At 49.7% G+C, this 18,506-nt stretch overlaps 1 protein-coding gene and 1 long non-coding RNA gene across 2 annotated transcripts in view; one reads left to right on the top strand and one right to left on the bottom strand.

The window, feature by feature from the left end:
- REXO1 (RNA exonuclease 1 homolog) overlaps positions 1–18,506 on the top strand; it is a 33,073-nt gene that overhangs the window by 3,130 nt on the left and 11,437 nt on the right. The window contains exons 2-8 of the mRNA XM_042835437.1: positions 7,187–8,967; positions 10,751–10,852; positions 13,139–13,340; positions 13,966–14,129; positions 15,622–15,759; positions 16,741–16,864; positions 17,936–18,049. Of these exons, the coding sequence (XP_042691371.1) occupies positions 7,187–8,967; positions 10,751–10,852; positions 13,139–13,340; positions 13,966–14,129; positions 15,622–15,759; positions 16,741–16,864; positions 17,936–18,049 (2,625 nt within the window). The remainder of the gene's footprint in view (positions 1–7,186; positions 8,968–10,750; positions 10,853–13,138; positions 13,341–13,965; positions 14,130–15,621; positions 15,760–16,740; positions 16,865–17,935; positions 18,050–18,506) is intronic.
- LOC122169355 lies at positions 11,733–15,454 on the bottom strand. Its single transcript, XR_006171555.1, has 2 exons — positions 15,260–15,454; positions 11,733–12,448 (listed from the first exon to the last, which is right to left on the bottom strand). It is a non-coding gene; the product is annotated as an uncharacterized LOC122169355 (long non-coding RNA).

Genomic DNA, 18,506 nt, shown 5'->3' with positions numbered 1-18,506 from the left:
TGCTGGGCTGGGGCTGCTGGGCTGGGGCTGCTGGGCTGGGGCTGCTGGGCTGGCTGCTTCTCTGGTCTGAAGCTTTGTTGCAGCACACATTTTCTGTTTGGATGGGCAAGGCTTTACCGATCAGATCTGTTTGAAAGGTGTCTCTGTGTGCTGTCTGGTGACACTCCTTCATCTCACAGCCATTTCTGGTGCCAGGCCCACAGCTCAGCAGCCATAATGCTGTGTGGCTGCTGTTTGCTTGAGTCGATTGCAGAGTTCTTGGGCTCATCTGCTCTGTTCTATTGCTGCCATCGCCAGGGCAGCAAGGGCTTGGCAGCGTTCGTCTTGGCTGCCTTCAGCCTCAAACCAGTGGCTTGGGATGGCGCTGGGTGTGAAGCACTACACAAAATGACACTTGTTGAAACCTGAAGTGGCTTTTAAAAACCTGACTTTAATCATGCTCAGCTCGTGCGTCACTGCAGGGCCAGGGATGCTGTCTGCTGTTCATGCCATGTTCCTCCTTAGTTATTGAGGGGCTGCTTGGTAAATCCCAGCTCTATGGGAGCAGCCTCTGAACAGTGGCTGGCCTTCCCTTTGTGTGACATATAGTGCTGGTTTGCACAGTGTAATGAATGAAAGAGGTCTTTAACAGATGTAATCTCTCCTGTAGCTGCTGTTTGAGGTCAGCTTCTTGTGGGGAAGAGCTGTTACTATTGCCTTTGCTGCAGGGAGATGAAGGAGCAGAAGTGGGACCTGTGAGCTTGGTGTATCTTCCCAAGTCCCCTCCATGAGCTGTGTGTGGGGCGTTGCTGGGGCTGAGATGTTTTTTTTTCTTAATTTGTAGGACAGTAATTACCAAAACGCTGCTGGTGGGTGTTTTTAACGGCGAGTTTTGAAATGAGAAATAGAAAATAGACTTAATGGTGAGATCAGGATCCGTCTTCTCATGTAAATCAGTGTAGCATCCTGCCAGCAGTTGGGGGTTTCTTGTCGTGGAACTGGCGGTTGGCTACAGGAGGGCACACAGCTGCTCCTCGTGTCGGGGTTCTGCTGGGGGCTGTGGGGCAGAGTGCTGACTTGAGGTGTTTCTGCACTGATCTCTCTCCCCATCCCAGGGGAGCAGCAGCACACCAGGAAGTGGAGCAGCAGGGAGGATTTGGGACGCTCGAGGCGCAGTGGTCTCCCCGTATCCTTGAGGCGCTGGCTGTGCAGGCTCCCCACGTTCCCTTCTGCACGTTGCAGGGATTCCTTTGCTGCTGAAGGATTTCTTAATCCACGTGGAGCATCTTCCCTGACATTGAAACTCTTCCTCTGTAGACAGGGATCTCTTGGAAAGAGTCCAGCGGAGGGCCGTGAAGATGGTGAGGGGCCTGGAGCATCTCTCCTGTGAGGGAAGGCTGAGTGAGCTGGGTCTGTTCAGCCTTGAGAAAAGAAGACTGAGAGGGGACCTGATCCAGGTCTATCAGTATCTGAGGTGTGGGGGGCAGAATGGCGAGGCCGGACTCTTTTGAGTGGAGACAGGACGAGGGGAAATGGCCAGAAACTGCAGCATAGGAAGTTCTGTACCAGTGTGCGAAGGAACGGCTGTACAGTGAGGTGAGGAGCACTGGAACAGGCTGCCAGGGGGGTGGGGGAGTCTCCTGCTCTGGAGATGTTCAAGACCTGCCTGGATGCCGAGCTGGTGTAGGAACTGCTTTGGCAGGGGGTTGGACTCGATGAGCTCTGGAGCTCCCTTCCAACCCCTACCATTCTGTGATTCTGGTTTTATCCTCGAGCCAGGCGCTGCAGTGCCGCCTTTGCGCCGGAGAAGCAGAAAACAGAATTCACTGATCCAGAGATTCCCAAAGCCTGGGTGCAGGAGCCCCGTGGTGCTCCTACAGCAGCACTGGGAGCAGCCCGCCTGCCCTGAGGAGCCGTGCAGTGCCAGCCCCTGCCCTGCAGCCCCGTGCCCTCCTGCTGGCAGCACTGGGAGGCGTTGGGGGCCCTGTGGGGCTGCTGCACCACCCAGCTTGGGAAACCACCCCGCTGATAAGAGGCAATATGTGCAACGTGCATCGCGGGGACAAGAAGTCCCCCAGGGTGATAGCAGCTAAAAAAGGGAAGAAAGAGTCAGAAAGCCCCCGTGGAAACCAGAGCACGAACCAATCTCACTCTGGAGGAGATGAGGGTGAAGGAAGGCGGGACTTGGGGTTGGGAAGTCCTGCCCTAATGATCAGAGCCCAGAGGTGCTGTGTCAGCGCTGTGCCCGAAGCCTGTGGAGTGCCAAGCAGATGGTGAGAGCCTCGAGTGCAGCATGAACAAATACCTGCAGTGTTTGTTAACCACGGGGAGCTCAGGTAATTCTTGGAAGTTCTTGAATGCGAAGTGAGCTCGTGGTGTTGTGCGGGCTGCAGGCCGTGGGGAGGCGTGTCCTCCTCCACATGGGCACCATTCATTTAACCTGGGACCTCTCTCCTCTGAGCTGTGCCCACCTTTAAAATCCGCAGGCTGTGCAAATGATCTGCTCTGCTGTGGGGGGGTTGAGCTGCGGGAGGGTTTTCGTGTCTTGGTGTTTTAGGAGAGGAGCCCTGCTGGGCATCAGGCAGTGCTGGCTGGAGCTGCAGGTGTGTGAGTTGTTTTAATTTGGGCTTCTGCGTGAGCTGAAGCTGGATAGCTTGGAAAACCAGTTTGGATTTTGGCGTTGGTCCTTTGTACGTCATGGCTGAAGCTTTTCAATGTAATACAGCCAAAAAGGTGCTTTTCTTTTCATCTGTTTGTGCGGCTGGGACTGCGTTCAGGTAGTGTTGTTTTGTTATCTTGCTTCTTAAATGGGAGATCTTCACTCCAAGTGGTTCTGGAGATGGGACAGGTGCTGTGAAGATAACTTATCTCAAGCAAGCAGGAGAAAGGCTGCAGAACTGAGGGAGTGAGGGATCAGGGCTAGGATTACTTGTGGCCACGCTGCTCCAGTGCCTTTTTAAGCCAGAACTGAGCAGGGAGAAAGGAAGACACCCGAGCGCTCCAAGCATTCATTTCTATTTTCCTTCGTCTCTGAAATTTGGCCATGCTGAGGTATTTACACTTCGAAGTCAGCCTTATTTTCATCCAATGAGGTGGGGGTGCTTTCTGCTCCATCTTTTCCCTCAGAAACAGAGCACTGTGTGCCCTGCAGGGATGAGCTCCGGTCCCTTCAGTGCCCCCAGCCTGCCGTGCTGGCTGCACTGCATCCTGCTTTATCACTGCTCAGCCTTCAGTTTGCCTTGCTAATAGCCGATTTTTTTTCTCATTTTTGCTTCTTTTTTTGTTGCCTTTTTTTTTTTTCTGCTCAAGAAATGGTGCTGTTGGTTCAGAACTTTGAAGCCCTGATACCTCAAAGGGAGCGAGACTGCGAGGGGCACAGGGAGCAGCATCTACCCCTCAGTAATGCCTCCAGCCCTTGCCCTGCTGGTGTCCCTCCACCAGTACAGAGTTATCTGTGCTCCTATCATTTAACTTCAATAATTACAGTTAGTAATTACGGAGGGCTGTGGTTTCAATGAAGGGAAAGGAGTGTTTCCTTTAGCTCCTCTCACCTGCCCTCCTGGCCTGTTCAGTATTTGCAACGTCTCCATGTGAATTATTTCCTAGGGGTTGGATGTTAGTGTTAATAGTTGGAGTTTTGCTTTGGCTCCTCACCAATGAGCCCCAAACTGCCCCTGCTTTTGCACAGCTCAGTGCTGAGGGGCAGCAGCAGCTCAACCCACTGGCAAAACCTTTTTGGGTCGTTCTGTGCTGTCTTTTCCAAGGAGCTTCGGATGAAAAGCTTGAAATCATTTCCCAGCAGCGATAATTTATTGCTAATCTCCAAGCTCGTCCATTTGCTAAGCAGCAGCATGACGAACACAGGCAAGCTGTTAACAAGGCTGTTCTGACAACACTGAAACAAAACAGGCTTTTATTTTCACTCTCCCAAGGTGAAGTTCCACCTTCCCCACCTCTGCTGAACGCACCTCACGTTACCAGCATGGCGTGGTGGTGCTGCTGCCTGCAGTTTGACCACCAAACTCATCCGTTTCGAGATACAAACTGCAATAACTGCAAGTTCCTAATTGCTGCCTCCTTCCTCAGAGCCCCACCTCAGAGCTGAGGCCTCCTTGTCCAGAATCAGAAGGACCAGAACCAGGAAAACAACCCGCCTTGGCTTTTTAGGAGAATCTCTTTTTCTTTGGTCTTGTTGGTGCTTCCAGGCGCTCTTTGCCAAAGCAGCTGATCGTAGAGTGGTTGGTTTGGGTGACTTTGAAAGCTGTCTTCTGCTTGAAGTCAATGGTTCCCTGAGGTGCTGTGTAAATCCTTAATAACTCGATTGTCGTAGCATTGGTGTTAACTTCACCTTTTTGTGTCTCACAGGGACCTTTCCCCGTTTCTGAGGTATTTGTGAAAACTGTTTGCATTTTCAGGAGTGCCCGATCACAGCTCAGCTCACAGCCCTGCGAGGAGCTGCCATCTCAGGGCCCTCCAAGGCAGCCTGGAGGCTCCTCTTCACATCCATCTGAAAAGAGGCGTTTTGCTGAGCGACGCCCCTCGTTTTGCTTTAACACCTGGTAGATCAGAACTTCGTTTTGACCTCGTGGGGGTGAAAGTTTTGACCTCTTCATGTGGAGGTGGAAAGCAGTGTAAGGTGATGGCTCTGCTGCTCTGTGCAGCCAGGTTTAGGAAGGGGTGTTTGTGTGTGTGCAGCGTTGTCCCTGTGGCACAGCATCCTTCTCCAGCAGTGAAACCAAGCACCTGAAGAGGCAGCCTGATTTCAGGCAGCGTATCTCATTTCTCCACATGCATACAATCCCCTTCTGCACGTGTTTCCATGCTAGGGACCAGAACTGCCTCCCTACTAAAGGCTTCTGTGAGCGTATCTCAAAGCCTGCTGGCGTTCTCAGAGTTTGTTGTGTGTTCTTATGCTTCCACTGGAAGAAATGTGTGGAGGTGAGCAGAGCATCAGTTTCTATGGAGAACCTGACCCTGAGATACAGCTGGGTACATGAGGAGAGCAATTGCAGCTAACTCCTTTTGTTGGTATGGGTTCTGTTCATTCTCCCTTATGTCCAGAGCTATTCTGCTGGCACGTTTCCTAATGGGACACCAGAGCCTGTGCTTGTCTTGTAATTCCTCTCTGTTTTGATGCAGTTAATGCAGCGTTTCTTGGGCAAAGTGTTGTTTTGGTGTAGTTTTGCCTTTTTTTGTGTGCAAGTCTTCAGGTCCAGACCTCGCCTTTGTTTGTAGGCCGCCCAATGCTGACCTCCAGACTCCCAGGCCTTCAGTTGTCCCTCTAACAACTCTTGTGCTGAATTTTAGGTCTCCCTCTTGAGTGAGGATAAAAGCTGCCACCTCCAGGCTTCAGTACAGCTCTTCTTACCTCTGATGTTTCACGAGGTGGAGAGAAATCAGGGCTTCTTTGTGCCCTACAGTGAAGCACGTGGCGATGGATGGAAATACAAGCACAGCACCTTGCTCCTTTCTCCCTCCTGCCTTCTCCTGAGCTCAGCTTGGGCTGGCAGTTGGAAGATGTGATGCTGTGTTTGCCCAGAGCCCCTGCTCAGTCAGCAGCTGGTTTGCTAACAACCTTTCAGACCCGAGAGGGTAGCAAGTTTGTTTTTTATGAAACCACTGCCTTTCTTTTAACCCAGTGCCTGCCATCCTATTTGCTTGGAGGTCTGTTCTGCCACCTGCTACACAGATGTGGATCTCACAGCCAAAGGGAGATGAGCATTCGTGGTCACAGAACACAGAATCCTGGAATACCCTGGGTTGGAAGGGACCCATAAGGATCCTTAAGTCCAGCTGCTGGTCCTCTTGTTGGAAGTAACCCTCTGTCTTATGAGAACTGCAGACCCAATTCTTGTCTCTTATCACTCTGCTTATTATTTAGTTCTTTTGCAGTGTTGCTGTTGTCCTTCCAGCAAGGAAAAAGGTTTCTCTGAAGTAACAGCATCCAAGTGCTGCGATAGTGAGCACTGAAACCTGCTCCAAGTCGAAAGGCAGCAAATAATTTACCTGGGGCTTCTGATCACTTGCTGAATGGCCTCTTCTTCACTTCTTTTTATCTTTTAAAATACGCTTTGCTTTCATTATAAAGTATCAGACACTTCAGGTAACTGCTTCTCCTTGTGATACAGAGCCTGCATTTACTTCTTAGAAACTCATCTGCGTAAGCAGCTTGCCCTGTATTCCTGAATCAAGTGGTAATTGGGAATTCCTATGAGCTTGTGTTCATGCCACTGTACAACCCCTCAGTAGCTGCTTGCTGATCACCTAATTGCTATGGAAATACGTGCCCTGGGTGCAGTGCTGGTCCCAGCTGTCAGCTTGGCTGTTTTGTGAGGCGTGGGGCATGGAATGGAGTCTGCTTTGTCTCCCAGTTATCCAGCTGCACGCCTGGGGGAGGAGGGTGGGCAGAGGGGGAAAGGGGAGGTGAGTGACAAGCAGTGAGCACAGAGAAGTGCAGTTTGCTCTCCTCATTGGTTGCTCTGATGAAGCCACGCAGAGTTTCTGATCTGCTGGGTTCTGCTGCACTCCTTCAATAACCAGGTTTGCAAGAGCTGCCGGTGGAGGCTGGGTCCCTTCTCAGCAGCTTCTCCATACCTCAGCAGAAGACAACAGGGGCATTGCAGGCATGTGGTGATTGCTGTCTGTGTTCTGGTGTTCTGCTGCTTTTGAGTCCTCCCACACGTCGCATGGGAGGTGGAACATGTGTCTCTCAGGGTGGTTCTTTGCAGTTGAGCTCTGCTGTCACCTTTGGACCTGCAGCGCTTTGTGGGTTCAACCTAAGATTCGTTTTCCTCCTGCTGCTGTGGGAAATACTGAGCTTTCAATGGGCTTTGGGCATTGGCATCAATAAATGAGAGCCTAATCCCTGGTTCTCGTGCTGGAATCCTCTGTCCTTTCTCGTGCACTTCATTGAATTAAGCAGATAATTCTGTGCGTGCCCAGCTCCTCTTAGTCCTAATGCAGTGATTATCCTTCAATGCCCCAAAGAATATTTCACTTACAGAGCTATTCCAGGAGTAAGAAAAGCACTTTGTTAACAGTTCTGTAGTCCTTAAGGCTCAGGAATACTTTGGAAGCTCTAGTCTAGCTGCCACTGCCCGGAGAATGTCACTAGTGGCTTTTGGTGCAGTGTGTGCATTCTGTAGGGATAAATCTAAAGAAAATGTTACCTAACCTACTGACAGTAAATGATGTTTTTCCTTTGCAGAGCGGGGCTATGATCCCTACAACCCTGAGCTGCCAAAGCCCTCGCTGGAGACAGAGGATGGGGCCCTGGCTGATCTTACAGACATGACACCTGGCATTCTGGAGCTCGAACTGGTCAACAAAGCCATCGAGGCAGTCAAAAATGAAGTTGAGAGAGAGCAGAAAAAGTATGAGGAGCTGTTGGAAACCACGAAGGAGCTCAGGGCCTCTGACGCCTCGCTTATTTCAGAAACACCTGTGTCAGCTGCCATGACACAAAGTGATTTGTTTACCTCCTTAGAATATAATCCAGGTAGCTACAACTTCAGTAATAACTCCGACTACAACCCCACTCCTTTTGCTGCTGCTGGCCAGTCGAGTAAATACACCTTGGATTCGCTGCGATCTAAAGGTAACTCGCTGGAATACGTTCCCAAGGCTGTAGCACAGGCTAAAAAATACAGCAGCACTGTCACTAACAATAAATACGTCATCGACGACTCCAAGCCTTCGACCGACTTGGAGTACGACCCGCTTTCAAATTACTCAGCCAGGCTTTTGAACAAAGCTGCAACGAAGGAGCCGAAGGGGTCTAAAAGGGGAAGGGTCCCTAGTTATGAGGATTGCTATTCTCCTTCACGAAAGAAGCTCTGTGAAGCACCCGACGAGTACGAAGTGTGTGCCAGGTTCTCCTCCTCTGAAGATGAGGCTGATGCGGAATGCAAATCGACCTCTGTTAGCTCTCCATCAAAAGCTGGTTCAGAAAGTGAATCAGATGATGGATTGTCCAGCAAAGAGCGGAGCGCTGCGTCGGGTGGCTTCGCTTCTCAGGGTAGCAAAGAAACTGCAGCAAAATACGGCGTGGAGGACCTGGCTGGTTCACAGAAAATCCCTCCGAAAAATCTATTGGAGAAGAATGCCAAAGCAGCAAAATTGTATTCTGGTAAGAATGACCAGGAGACTGAAAATAAAAACAAAGATTGTAAAGATAAAACCAAGAGGAAGAAATCGGATGTGAGTAAAACGCCCGGCCTCGGTGAGGTTGGTAAGAAAGAGAAAAGTAAAAATGCAGAGAAAGACAAAGTAGGCAAGAAAGAAGAAAAACTGAAAACAAAGAATGAAGAGAAAAACTGCAAGGACAAAAGCGTTAAAGTGAAAACCGATGGGAGTTTAAAGAAAGCTGATAAATACAAGTCAGAGAGAGTGGATGAGCTGAAGAAAGAGAAATCCAAGGGTTCCAGCAGTAGTTCAGGGAAAAGCAAGAGTGAGGATGTCACCAAGGGCTCCAGCACAGAGAAGCTGGGTGGCAGCAAGAAAGAGTCTAAGCTAAAGACAGCTGATGTGAAGAATGGTAAGGAAACCTCGAGCAGCAAAAACAAAGACAAAGGGACCAAGAGCTCAGCAGTGGAGCAAAAGAAGGAAAAGGTCAACGTTGCAGGAAAAGGAGATCCAAAGAAGGGGCAAAAACAGCAGAGCCTGAGTCACGTTGACCTGTTTGGAGATGAGAGTGGGGATGAGGATGACAGGGGCAAACCTGTGCCGTCCGCGTTACCTGACGTGAGCTCAGACTCGGATGGTGACAGCAGCGGTTCGGATTCTCAGAGTGAAAATGGAAAGGCAAAGAAAGCAAAGCGTTCTAAGTTGTCCAAGTCATCGTCGTCTTCCTCAACATCTGATGACATTGATTATTCCAGCCTGGAGAAGGACTTGGACTTCGAGACAGACCCCATGGAGGAGTGTCTCAGGATTTTCAATGAATCCACTGATGTGAAAACGGAAGACAAGGGGAGGCTGGGGAAGCAGGTAACGCCTGTTTGAGTTGGTTCTCTCAAACCTAAGTGTGAAATGACACCGGTTTGGTTTAGTGGGGCTGAGTATTTCAAGTTGCTGAAGAGCACTGTGGAAGGAGGCTGTATGTTGGATGGATCTTATCCCTGTTGCAGCTGTTGTGACGAGCTTGCACCTGAGTGTAGCTGTTGGAGGAGAGCTCATCTTGTGAGCAGAAAAGCTGGGAGCTTTAAAGCTTTCTGCCAAACTCTCTGTTGCAGTAACAGCAGTGATCCATTCTGATAGAGCTCTGCCTTGCTGACAGCTGAGGGCCTTTCTAACCCTGGTGTAAGGCAGGTCTGTGTGTAATCTATTAAGCATGGCTTGATTTTGCTTGTTTAGGATCAGCTGTTCTCTCTTCGGTGTAATTCTCAGCTAGGAAAGGCAGCTTTGTTTTTGGCCCTGTTGCCCAGTTTAAGCTCCTTTCAGAGCTTTCCAAATAAGACTCAAAATGGGCCAAATTCAGAAAGCACCAACCCAGGGGCTCTGCTGCTATCGCAGGTGTGCAGTGGCAGTGCTCAGCTGCCCCTGTGCCCCACTGAACCTGGCCTTTGCACACCAGTTACCTCATATTCCTCAGATTAAAGTGTAATTCTGCCCTGTTCTGTAGGGCACCACAGTGTGGAGGTGCTTTGAGAGAGAGCTGCTTGGCAGCAACCTGCTTCCCTGCAGCTTTTCAGCAGGATGGCATTGCTCACTGGGGGTTTAGGTTTCTTTAGGGGATAACTTTGTAGCTGGAGCCCCTGTGGTCTGAGCTCAGCTCTGCTCGGAGGGAAGGTTGATGCGAGCAGAGTGGTGCTTTTCCACTTGGAAGGAGAACTGAGAGTTTACTAGGGATGCAACCAACTGCATGAATGGGCTGAGCGAGTTCCTTCAGAGTGCTGTGATGTCAAGTGCTCCTGCAGGGCACCCCGAGATGGGCACAGCTCTGCTGGAGTGGAGCTCATCCCAGCTCTGCCTCCAGCCTGTCAGTCCTGGCTCTGCTCACAGCACTGCTGGGGGCTGCAGGCAGTGCTGAGTGCAGATCAGCTAGAAAATCTTAGAATCGTCTGAGCTGGAAGGGATTTCTAAAGGCCATCCTGTCCAACTCGCCTGCACTGAGCCTGGGCACCCACAGCTCCATCGGGTGCTCAGAGCCTGGTCCAGCCTGAGTCATAGGAATGAACCTGTGTAAAGGATCAGCTGAGTTGAACACAGGAGCAGGTCTGAGCTGTTAGTTTCAGCTCCTCGTGCAGGAGCTCTGGGTTTCTTGCCGTTCAGAAACATCCCCCAGGAATTGGTCCCTGCAGCCCTTCTGTGGGTAGGGCAGTAGATGCAGGGCCGTTTCCCTGTGTGTGCCATGGCAGCCATGCGGTTTGGTGCTGGGCACGCGTTCAGGACCTGCTCTGGAAATGTGTCATACCAGCAGAAAATGAGTCAGCTCTTAGCAAGAAACCCAACCAAACAACCAAACATCCTGAGTTTTCAGCATGCCGTGAGAAGTGGGTGGCTGGAGGTGAAGGCATTCCATCTCTGTGTCAGGTAGGGGCTGGGCAGAACGGTGCTGAAGCTGTGTGCTCTGCAGCCCTGGTCACCCCAGTGGGAGCAGTCGTGGCTTTGCTGGTGGCTCTGGGGGTCAGAGTGGGTCTCGTTTAACAGCTCACAGGTGTTGTTTCCACCTGCAAGGACCCTCTGTTCACCCCAAAGGAGGTTTGTCTGATCTTCTGGGGAGGGATCCTTGCCTGGTCAGTCTTGGAAGCTTGTTCTTTTTGTCTTACAGCCATCGAAGGAAGAAGTAAATAAAGAAAAGACAGAAGAGAATTTAACCACCTTATTTCCCGGCCAAAAACGAAGGATCTCTCATCTTGTCAAACAAGGAAATGTAAGTGCAGCTCTCAGGAGGCATCTAAAGTGACTCTTTTCTGTCCTGGGACATCGGGGCGCAGTGTGGTCCCCTGTTCAGGCAGCAGCATATGAACTGCTCACTGGAATACTTTGATATCACTCTTTTTTTCCTTCCCCTTTCTGATTTCCTAAAAATGTGGTCAGGCATCTGTTACAGAAAGCAGCCACACACCAAGAAACAATGCTAAAACCAAGGGTAAGCTGTGGAGGAGTGAGTGGATTCGGCACCTTGTTGCTGGGGGGGCTGCCTGGCGTTCCCTGCTGCTGCAGGACAGCTTCTGTCAGTCACTGCATTAAGAACAAGGTCAGGCTGTGCCCACTGGTACTTCTCCTTATGGTGTGGAACTAAAAGACAGCTGGAGGAATCTTGTAAGATGTTAAAAACCTTTGCTACATTTATATACGCCCCGATTCAACGCAGGTACTGCCAGTACCCTGTTTGATATTGTTCTTGTGTGATTGTGGGAATACTTGAAATACGGAGGAGAATTAAAAGAGAAAAAAGAAAAAGCAAGGAAGACACGCTGATCTTTTTATTTCTTTCTCACTGGGATTTTAATTCTGTTTTCTCTGAGGGTTTAATGCATTTCCCTCCAGGTGCTGAGTGCAGATTAGTCAGTTTTATGTTCTGTAGCAGGATAAGAGTGGCGGCTGAAGCGCTGATTTGAGCCGGGAAGCCCAAATTAATTGTTCTTCCTTTCTGCTCTGCTTAGGAAAGGTTTCTTTGCTTTTAATAATTTGAAGCCCCGAGGTCAATACAGTGCTGTTTATTTAACTACATATCTTCAGCCAGTTCATGTGTTCTGATAAGGCCCCTTTCTTCTAAAGTGAAGAGATAAGAGACCGAGACAAATGGGTTGGAAATTCATTAACTCAAATATTTATTGCAAATAGGTGCCTTTTAGACGGGTACAAATCCCAAAATACATTTTCTTAATGTGACAGCTGATCCCAAAATGCTTTCCAAAGCCCTGAGCCCCAGCACAGCCATCATGTGGGCAAACAGAGCCAGCCTGGTGCTCTCAGCCCTGGACGTGCCTGCCTGGGGCTGGCAGCTCCGTGCTGCTGCCAGGTGTGTTCAGGAGGTGCTGTTAGACCTGAACTGCTGCTTTTGCCTGCACGGTTACTCGTGCTTTGCCACGTCCCTCCAGGTCGAATATTTGCTCAGCCTCGCTCGTGATTTATAACTCAAACACTGAGCAGGCTGAAGGGGAGGGAGCTGAGTTCTCAGCTGAGTTTCTGAGGGGGAATGGCGGGCCAAAGGAATTGGAGGTGAGGCAGCAAATGAGTGGCCTGTCCTGCCAGGAGGGCTGTAATTATCCTTTAATGGTTGGCTGCGCTCAGTTTGGTTTCCAGAAGCCGCTGTCGGCTCAGAGGGCAGGAATGCAGGAGGTGCCAGCTCACCCCAGCTGCAGGTCTCTGAAGCTGTGTTACACACAGGGGCTGTTGGAGCTGATTTCTCACATTTCCGTGGTTATGAAGTAACGTGGCAAAGTTTGTACTGCTTCTCTTGTTCTTCTGCTCCGAGAGAACTTCTCCATGCCAGCGTCATTTTTGGCACCTTTCCCACGACCTAAATGTGGACATAAAGATGATGCATGTGTAACATGGTTGTGTCAGTAACGGCCGGAGCAGTGCAACGCTTCCCCGAGCAGCAGGGCAGAGCTCAGAGCTGCTTTGTGTAATTCTCTGATCCCATAAATACGTACGTGTGACTTGTAACTCGTTTGTAAGGAGCCAGAGTGCTGAAACAAAGCTGCTGGGAGGTGGGGAGCTGCTGGGGAAGATGGTGCTGGTAATTTGGGATGGGAAAGACAGCAAAGGAGGGAAGGAATGAGCTGCAGCAAAGGGGAAGGGGGAATAGTTTCCATTTTATTAGAAGCTGAAGCACGCAGTGGTGATTGGGGGTGTGGGGCCAGATTTGTTTTCTAAGGCAAGGTGTGGAGCTGGGTGTTGATGGAGCCCAGAAGTGGGCTCAGCACTGGTGATGGACAGCAGGCACCCTGGCCATTAAACAAGCATTTGAATCCCAGCTCAGGGAAACCCCAGAGGGCTGAGAGTTCTCCCCAGAGGGCGAATCGCGGGCGCTGCGCTTCGTGGTGGGTGACTGAGCTGTGCATTCTGGAATACGGTTGGGATCTTCCCTCCAAAACCAGGATGTGCTGAGGTTTGGATGGGTCAGGGAAGAGAAAAAACCTTTATTGGGTGGATGAGAACCGAAGGGTGGGGATTGCTGGCTCTAGAAACCTTTTTGTCTGTGCAGGCAGAGGTCCCGAACAGACCCGTAGTCCGGCCGTACCGCCCGCCCACAGCACAGGAGGTGTGCTACCAGAGGATCCAGCTGGCCCAGCAGCAGGCAGCACAGCTGGCCGTGGCTGTGCAAAAGGCCTCCCTGTCTCTGCCAGGAGAAAAGAGGAGGATTGCTCACGTGCCAAATGTAGCCCTTACTGCAGCAGTCAAGCAAAGTAAGCCGGCAGCGTTACTTGTCGTCATCGCTATCTTGTCCTCTGTGCTGTTGGGAGGATGCTCACTGTGCTGAAATTTCTCTCAGGCTGAAAATGGGAAACTATCAGGAGGGCCACGATTGCAATCTTTGCTTGTAGGCACTGATGGAAGGTCTTTCCCCTGAGAAGTGCCATCGGTTTCCAAAAAGCGACAGGCTAAATGTACAGCTCTTTCCTGTTTGTTCTTTGGAGACTGTTTGCTCTTCTTCCTCTTTGAGGAGGTGGCTGAGCAGGAGGGAAGTGCTAATTTGTGCTCATCAGTATGTGTCCCACTGCGGTTGGAAGGGCTCAGAGCTGACCTGATGAGCAGGTGGTGCATTGTGGCTGGCAGGGTTAACTCTTTAAACTCGACTGACTCATTTACCTCAAAGCAACAACAGCAAGAAAAACAAAACCAAAAACAAGGCATGGTTCCTAGCAGAAGGCTCCTTCATCCTTGCCTGGAAGGTGGTAAAATTACTTAATTTTTATCCCTTGGGAGGCTTCTGTTTGGAAAAAATGCAGTTTGTAGCACAGCAAGTCCATTCTGACAGCTCAAAGCCCCGCGGTAGCTTTTCTCCTGAGGTGTGTTGTCTGTTTCTTGCAGGCCTGGTGGGTGGCAAGAAGGCTGCTGCTGGCAAGAGTGTCACACCTGCCAATGACTCCGAAGCTCCCACCCCTCCTCTGAAGGCCTGCACCTTAGCTGGGATGGCTTCCAAGACCACCAGCACCACCGTGCAGAAGAGGATAGCCCACGTTCCGTCCTTGCAGGTAAAAGAGATGCAGTGCCTTGTTTTGCAGCTCCGTTTCAGGTCATCCCTCGTTGAGGGTGCTGTGGTGAACTGTTGCTGTTCCAAACTTAGCTCTCAGAGAAGTGCTGTTTTGATTAGGATGATTAAATGGGTTTCTTTCTTGCTGTGGTTTTCCTCGATAGGCGTTGTATAAAAAATTAAACACTTGAGGAGCACGGAAGGCTAGAAATACTTAAGTGCTATGCTGCTCTCTTTGAATATTGATCTCTCATTTTCAGTTTGAGTCTTTTGTTGGGCTGTCTGGCTGGGTCTGTAGCTGCTTGTGTCAGGGACTTGAGGTCTCTCCTGTGTGAATGGATTGGTGACCTTCCAGCCTTTGTGGGCCAGACTGAGGAAGGCATTTATGAGTAACGTCCCGCAGCAACCTGTCTGGTTAAAATGTGATGATTTAAACTTCGTGCTGCAGTTTATATCTGGGGGAAAAGCATTTTTTTTTTTTTTTTTCCTCCCTCTTTTTTGATACCTGCCCAGCCTTTGTGTACTTTTGATAGCGAAGTGTAACCCGAAGCTAAATAAAAGCTGAGAGCTAAAAATGCTTGCCATTGTTAGAGAGGTTGTGTGAGAGGCTGAGAAAACATACACGTGTAATGAAAAGGACCAACCCCCCTGCAACAGGTTTAAACAAGATCCAGGAATAGGAAGAGGTGGATCAGAGTGGAAGTCTCATGAGGAAAAAGATGCTCCCTTCCCACTCAGGTCTCTCGTCCTCCTTGGGTCTGTGTTTGCTGCAGATGGGTTTGGTAATGGATGTCTCTTGGGTAGGATGGAGGAGGATCAAAGCAATTGGGTGCTCTGGAGGTGTGCAGTTTCTTCTCCAGAGAAGGAGGCAGCCTGTGTGATTTGGGAGATGAATGGGCAGCAGTAGGTTGTAGCTCAGTGCAACAAGCAGTTCTTATGCACAAAGAACATACTGCTCAATTTCAGGGGGGAAAGTCCTTACAGGAGCACGAGCAGCATTAGAAAGGAAACCAAAGCAATGCAGGGAGGTCACAGGAACCCCAGGGAAGCAGGGTGGCTTAGCTGGCTGCCAGAAGCGAGCCTCCCTCCCTCCTTCCAGCTTCAGCACTTACAAGAAAGAACAAACCTTACCTGGTGTCGTGCCTTCAGCTCGAATTGCAGCGCTTGGTGCTGTGCTGATCTCAACTCCCTTAATGTCAGTATCATCGTTTTCGTGGTCTGGGATGCTTGTCTATGCAAATGCAGTGCTGTGAATAATGCTGCTGTGCAGCTGGAGGAGTTGTGTAACAAAACCTTCTTGAAGCAGTTCAAATACTGAAAGGACACAGAAGCTTCAAGCAGTGTTTTTAGAACCAGAAGTGATTTGTGTTACTTTTAGCTCTGGACAGATTTTCAGAAAGGAAGTGAATAATGCAACAGAAAATGGGAGTCTTGAGGTGACGTGTTTGTTAAACCCCAAATAGCCTCTTTCTCTCTCTCTGTCTCATCTCTAGAGCGCCAGCTTACAGAGGCCTGTTATTCCCACAGAATTTGGTGCTAAAGTCCCAACAAACATTCGTCAAAGATATCTCAATCTCTTCATTGATGAGTGCCTGAAGTTCTGCTCCTCCTCCCAGGAAGCCTTTGATAAGGTCTGTACTGGTGCTTGCTTCATGTGAGTGATGTCTGTAGTTCCGTATGGAGCCCTGTGCTTCGGCTGGGACCTTCTGAAATGGCAGCAAAACCAGGATATTCTCCTACCCGTGGGTCTCAATAGAGAAGGTGAATGTCAAATAATTCCAAACCAGGCAGCAGAAAATAGAATTCCACTGAGGGTTTCCAATAGGAAAACCATCCTCATTAGGAGAGCACACAGCGTTTTCATTACGCCCAGAAGAGGGGCTTAAGGGTGCATTGAGGCTGAGCTGGACAAAAAGAAACCCTTTGCTGTGATACAAACATCCTGCAGTCTGAGCATTCAGTGGAAGCAGGATGGATGTAACTGGCAGAGCTTCCTGCCTGTGAACGGTGCAGAATGGAGGAGCCTTCTGCCAGCAGGGAATATTACAGTAAGATTTCCAAAAGCAGAATTGAGAATCTCATGTATTTCACTGGAAAACTTTGGCTTTGCTCTTAGTTGGGCCAGCACAGGGCACTGTGGTGTGTTCTGTAACCAAAACAGACGAGGACATTTATATTTTTGGTAACGTTTTGCCTTTGCAGCTCCTTGGGGAAAACATTCCTATCGCACCCAAGGAATGGCTGCTGTCCAAACTTCTTTTTTTTTTGTTGTCCAGTTCAGAGCTTTGTCTTTCCCTTGTGCTGCCCTTGAAGTGAGGAAAGCAGCCTTTCCCAAGCAGTTCCACAGTGCCCTGTTAACCTAAGGGAGGGCTTTATACAAAAGTGCTGCTGGAGCATCATTTAAAATACGTTTTTTCTTGGCAGTCCAAGATCCAGTGTATGTCAGTGCTGTGACACAACTATGTTTTGGAGTCTGGTACTTGGATCCTGCATTTTTGGAGTCTGGTACTTGGATCCTGCATTTTGAGATGCAAATGTTTCTTTGTTTTCCCCCATTTTCCCAAAGCAGCAGTGGGAACAGAGCACATGGTAACGAATTGCACTGTTTGCAGGCTCTGGCAGAAGAGAAGGTGGCTTATGAACGCAGCACCAGTCGCAACATCTACCTGAACGTGGCAGTGAACACCTTGAAGAAGCTCAGGAGCCTCGTGCCCAATTCCCCCTCCAGTACGAACAGTACGTACCACGTTTGTGGTTTAATAAGGAGCCCTGCTTGGATTAGAAGCCACGGAGAGAAACTTGTTGAAAAGACAGACCCATTTCTCAGAAGCATTATGCTGAAAGGCAAACAACTCCAGTTAGCTTTTTATAGTCTGGCAAGCTTTAATGGGCCTTCAAGAGGCGAGTCCTGCAATGCTTTGTTGGCTGTCTGAGCCTAAATGGAGATAATGCCACATGGATTATGTTTTTTTTTTTTTAGCACAAGTTCTTTAAAATGAAAAGCCCTGCTAATGGAGTAACTTTCACATGATACCTTCAAAGTGATAGACTCGTCCATCACCGCAGAAATCTGTTACACACATTAAGCTTCAAGAGAGAAACGAAGAGGGTTAAGACATTTCATTATTGGCTCTCGAGAGGGTACATTAAACAATCAATTTGTGCTGTTCTTGTGAATTTTTTTTCCCCAGTCTCTTCCCTTTTCTCCCCTCTGTCTTCATTACCTTCTTAGCCATTAGTCAGAGCGGCTGGACTTGGGAGGCTGGCCTTTAGGAGAGGGCTGCCAGTTAATGATTACTAAAAAGCACCTATCTGCCATTATCTGATGTGCTGAGCACACTCCACAGCTCCGAAGGCCTTTCTGAAGGAAGGTGAAAGATGCGGTGTGGGAGTCTGGCCTGTGGGCACCCAGCAAAGCTGCTCACTGCAGATGGGTCGAGTTGTGTCGGTGCTCAGCCCCTCTCTGTGCTCTCACTCAGGATGGCAGCTTGGTGCGTGCAGTCAGCAGGTGGAGCTCCCAGAGCCTCCTGGGGAGCTGTAAAAAATGTCCTCCTCTGCCCTTAAAAAGTTGCAGCGGGCTGAGAGTGCAAGCAGAAATCTCCCTGTAGTGCTGGAGTAAGCTAGGAACACTGCACCACTGCACACAGACTCATTTCTGGAGCAGGGAATGTGAGAGGATAGATGCAGTCCTCTGTTTGCCTGTGTGCTGTGCCCAAAACTGGAGGGCTGAAATCACTCGCTCTTCCAGAGTTGCATCTGAGTATTTCATCTCTGTCCTGTTCTGCTTCTTCCCTCTTGTCGCTGCAGAAACAAGTAACAAGAAGGTGGTGTCCCACGAAGCTGTGCTGGGAGGGAAGCTTGCTGCTAAGACCAGCTTCACCCTAAACCGGTCAGGGAGCTTGAAAGCAGAGGATTTAACAGGTAAGACCCTGCTCCTGCAAAGCTGTCAGCTGGAAATTCTAGCTGGAGGTGCAACACACTGAGTGGGAAGAGCAGGACCTTGCTGATGCATGAAGAGCTTTGATTTACCTGGGGGGCTGAGTTGTGAGGTATGAGGTGCTGGTTAGCACCTTTCTTGCTTCCCTGCTCTGGGCTGTGGGTTTGCTGATGTTGGCCGTGTGGCTTTGATGTAGTGTTGGTAGCTGTTCAGAACTGCCTCTTGTGTTTTGGGTATTACTGACCCCTGGCTTTTTTTCTATCTCGATTTTACTCTAACTTTCCTCCCCTGAAGGATTACTTTGTCTTGTGCCCCTCAGATGAAAGGCAAACGCACTGATATCTCCATCTGCTCTGCAGGGCTCATTTTCACATTTAGGAATGTCACAGTAAGGTCACGTAGTAGCCAAAGGATTGTGCCACAAGCGTTGTTCACTTTGGG

This window comes from Centrocercus urophasianus, unplaced genomic scaffold (genome assembly GCF_019232065.1).
Source record: "Centrocercus urophasianus isolate 14NV4802_14NV808 unplaced genomic scaffold, USGS_Curo_1.0 seq_523, whole genome shotgun sequence".
NCBI classification, from domain to species: domain Eukaryota; kingdom Metazoa; phylum Chordata; class Aves; order Galliformes; family Phasianidae; genus Centrocercus; species Centrocercus urophasianus.
Note: the sequence above shows the minus strand (reverse complement) of the source record. Positions and strands in the feature narration are given on the sequence as shown.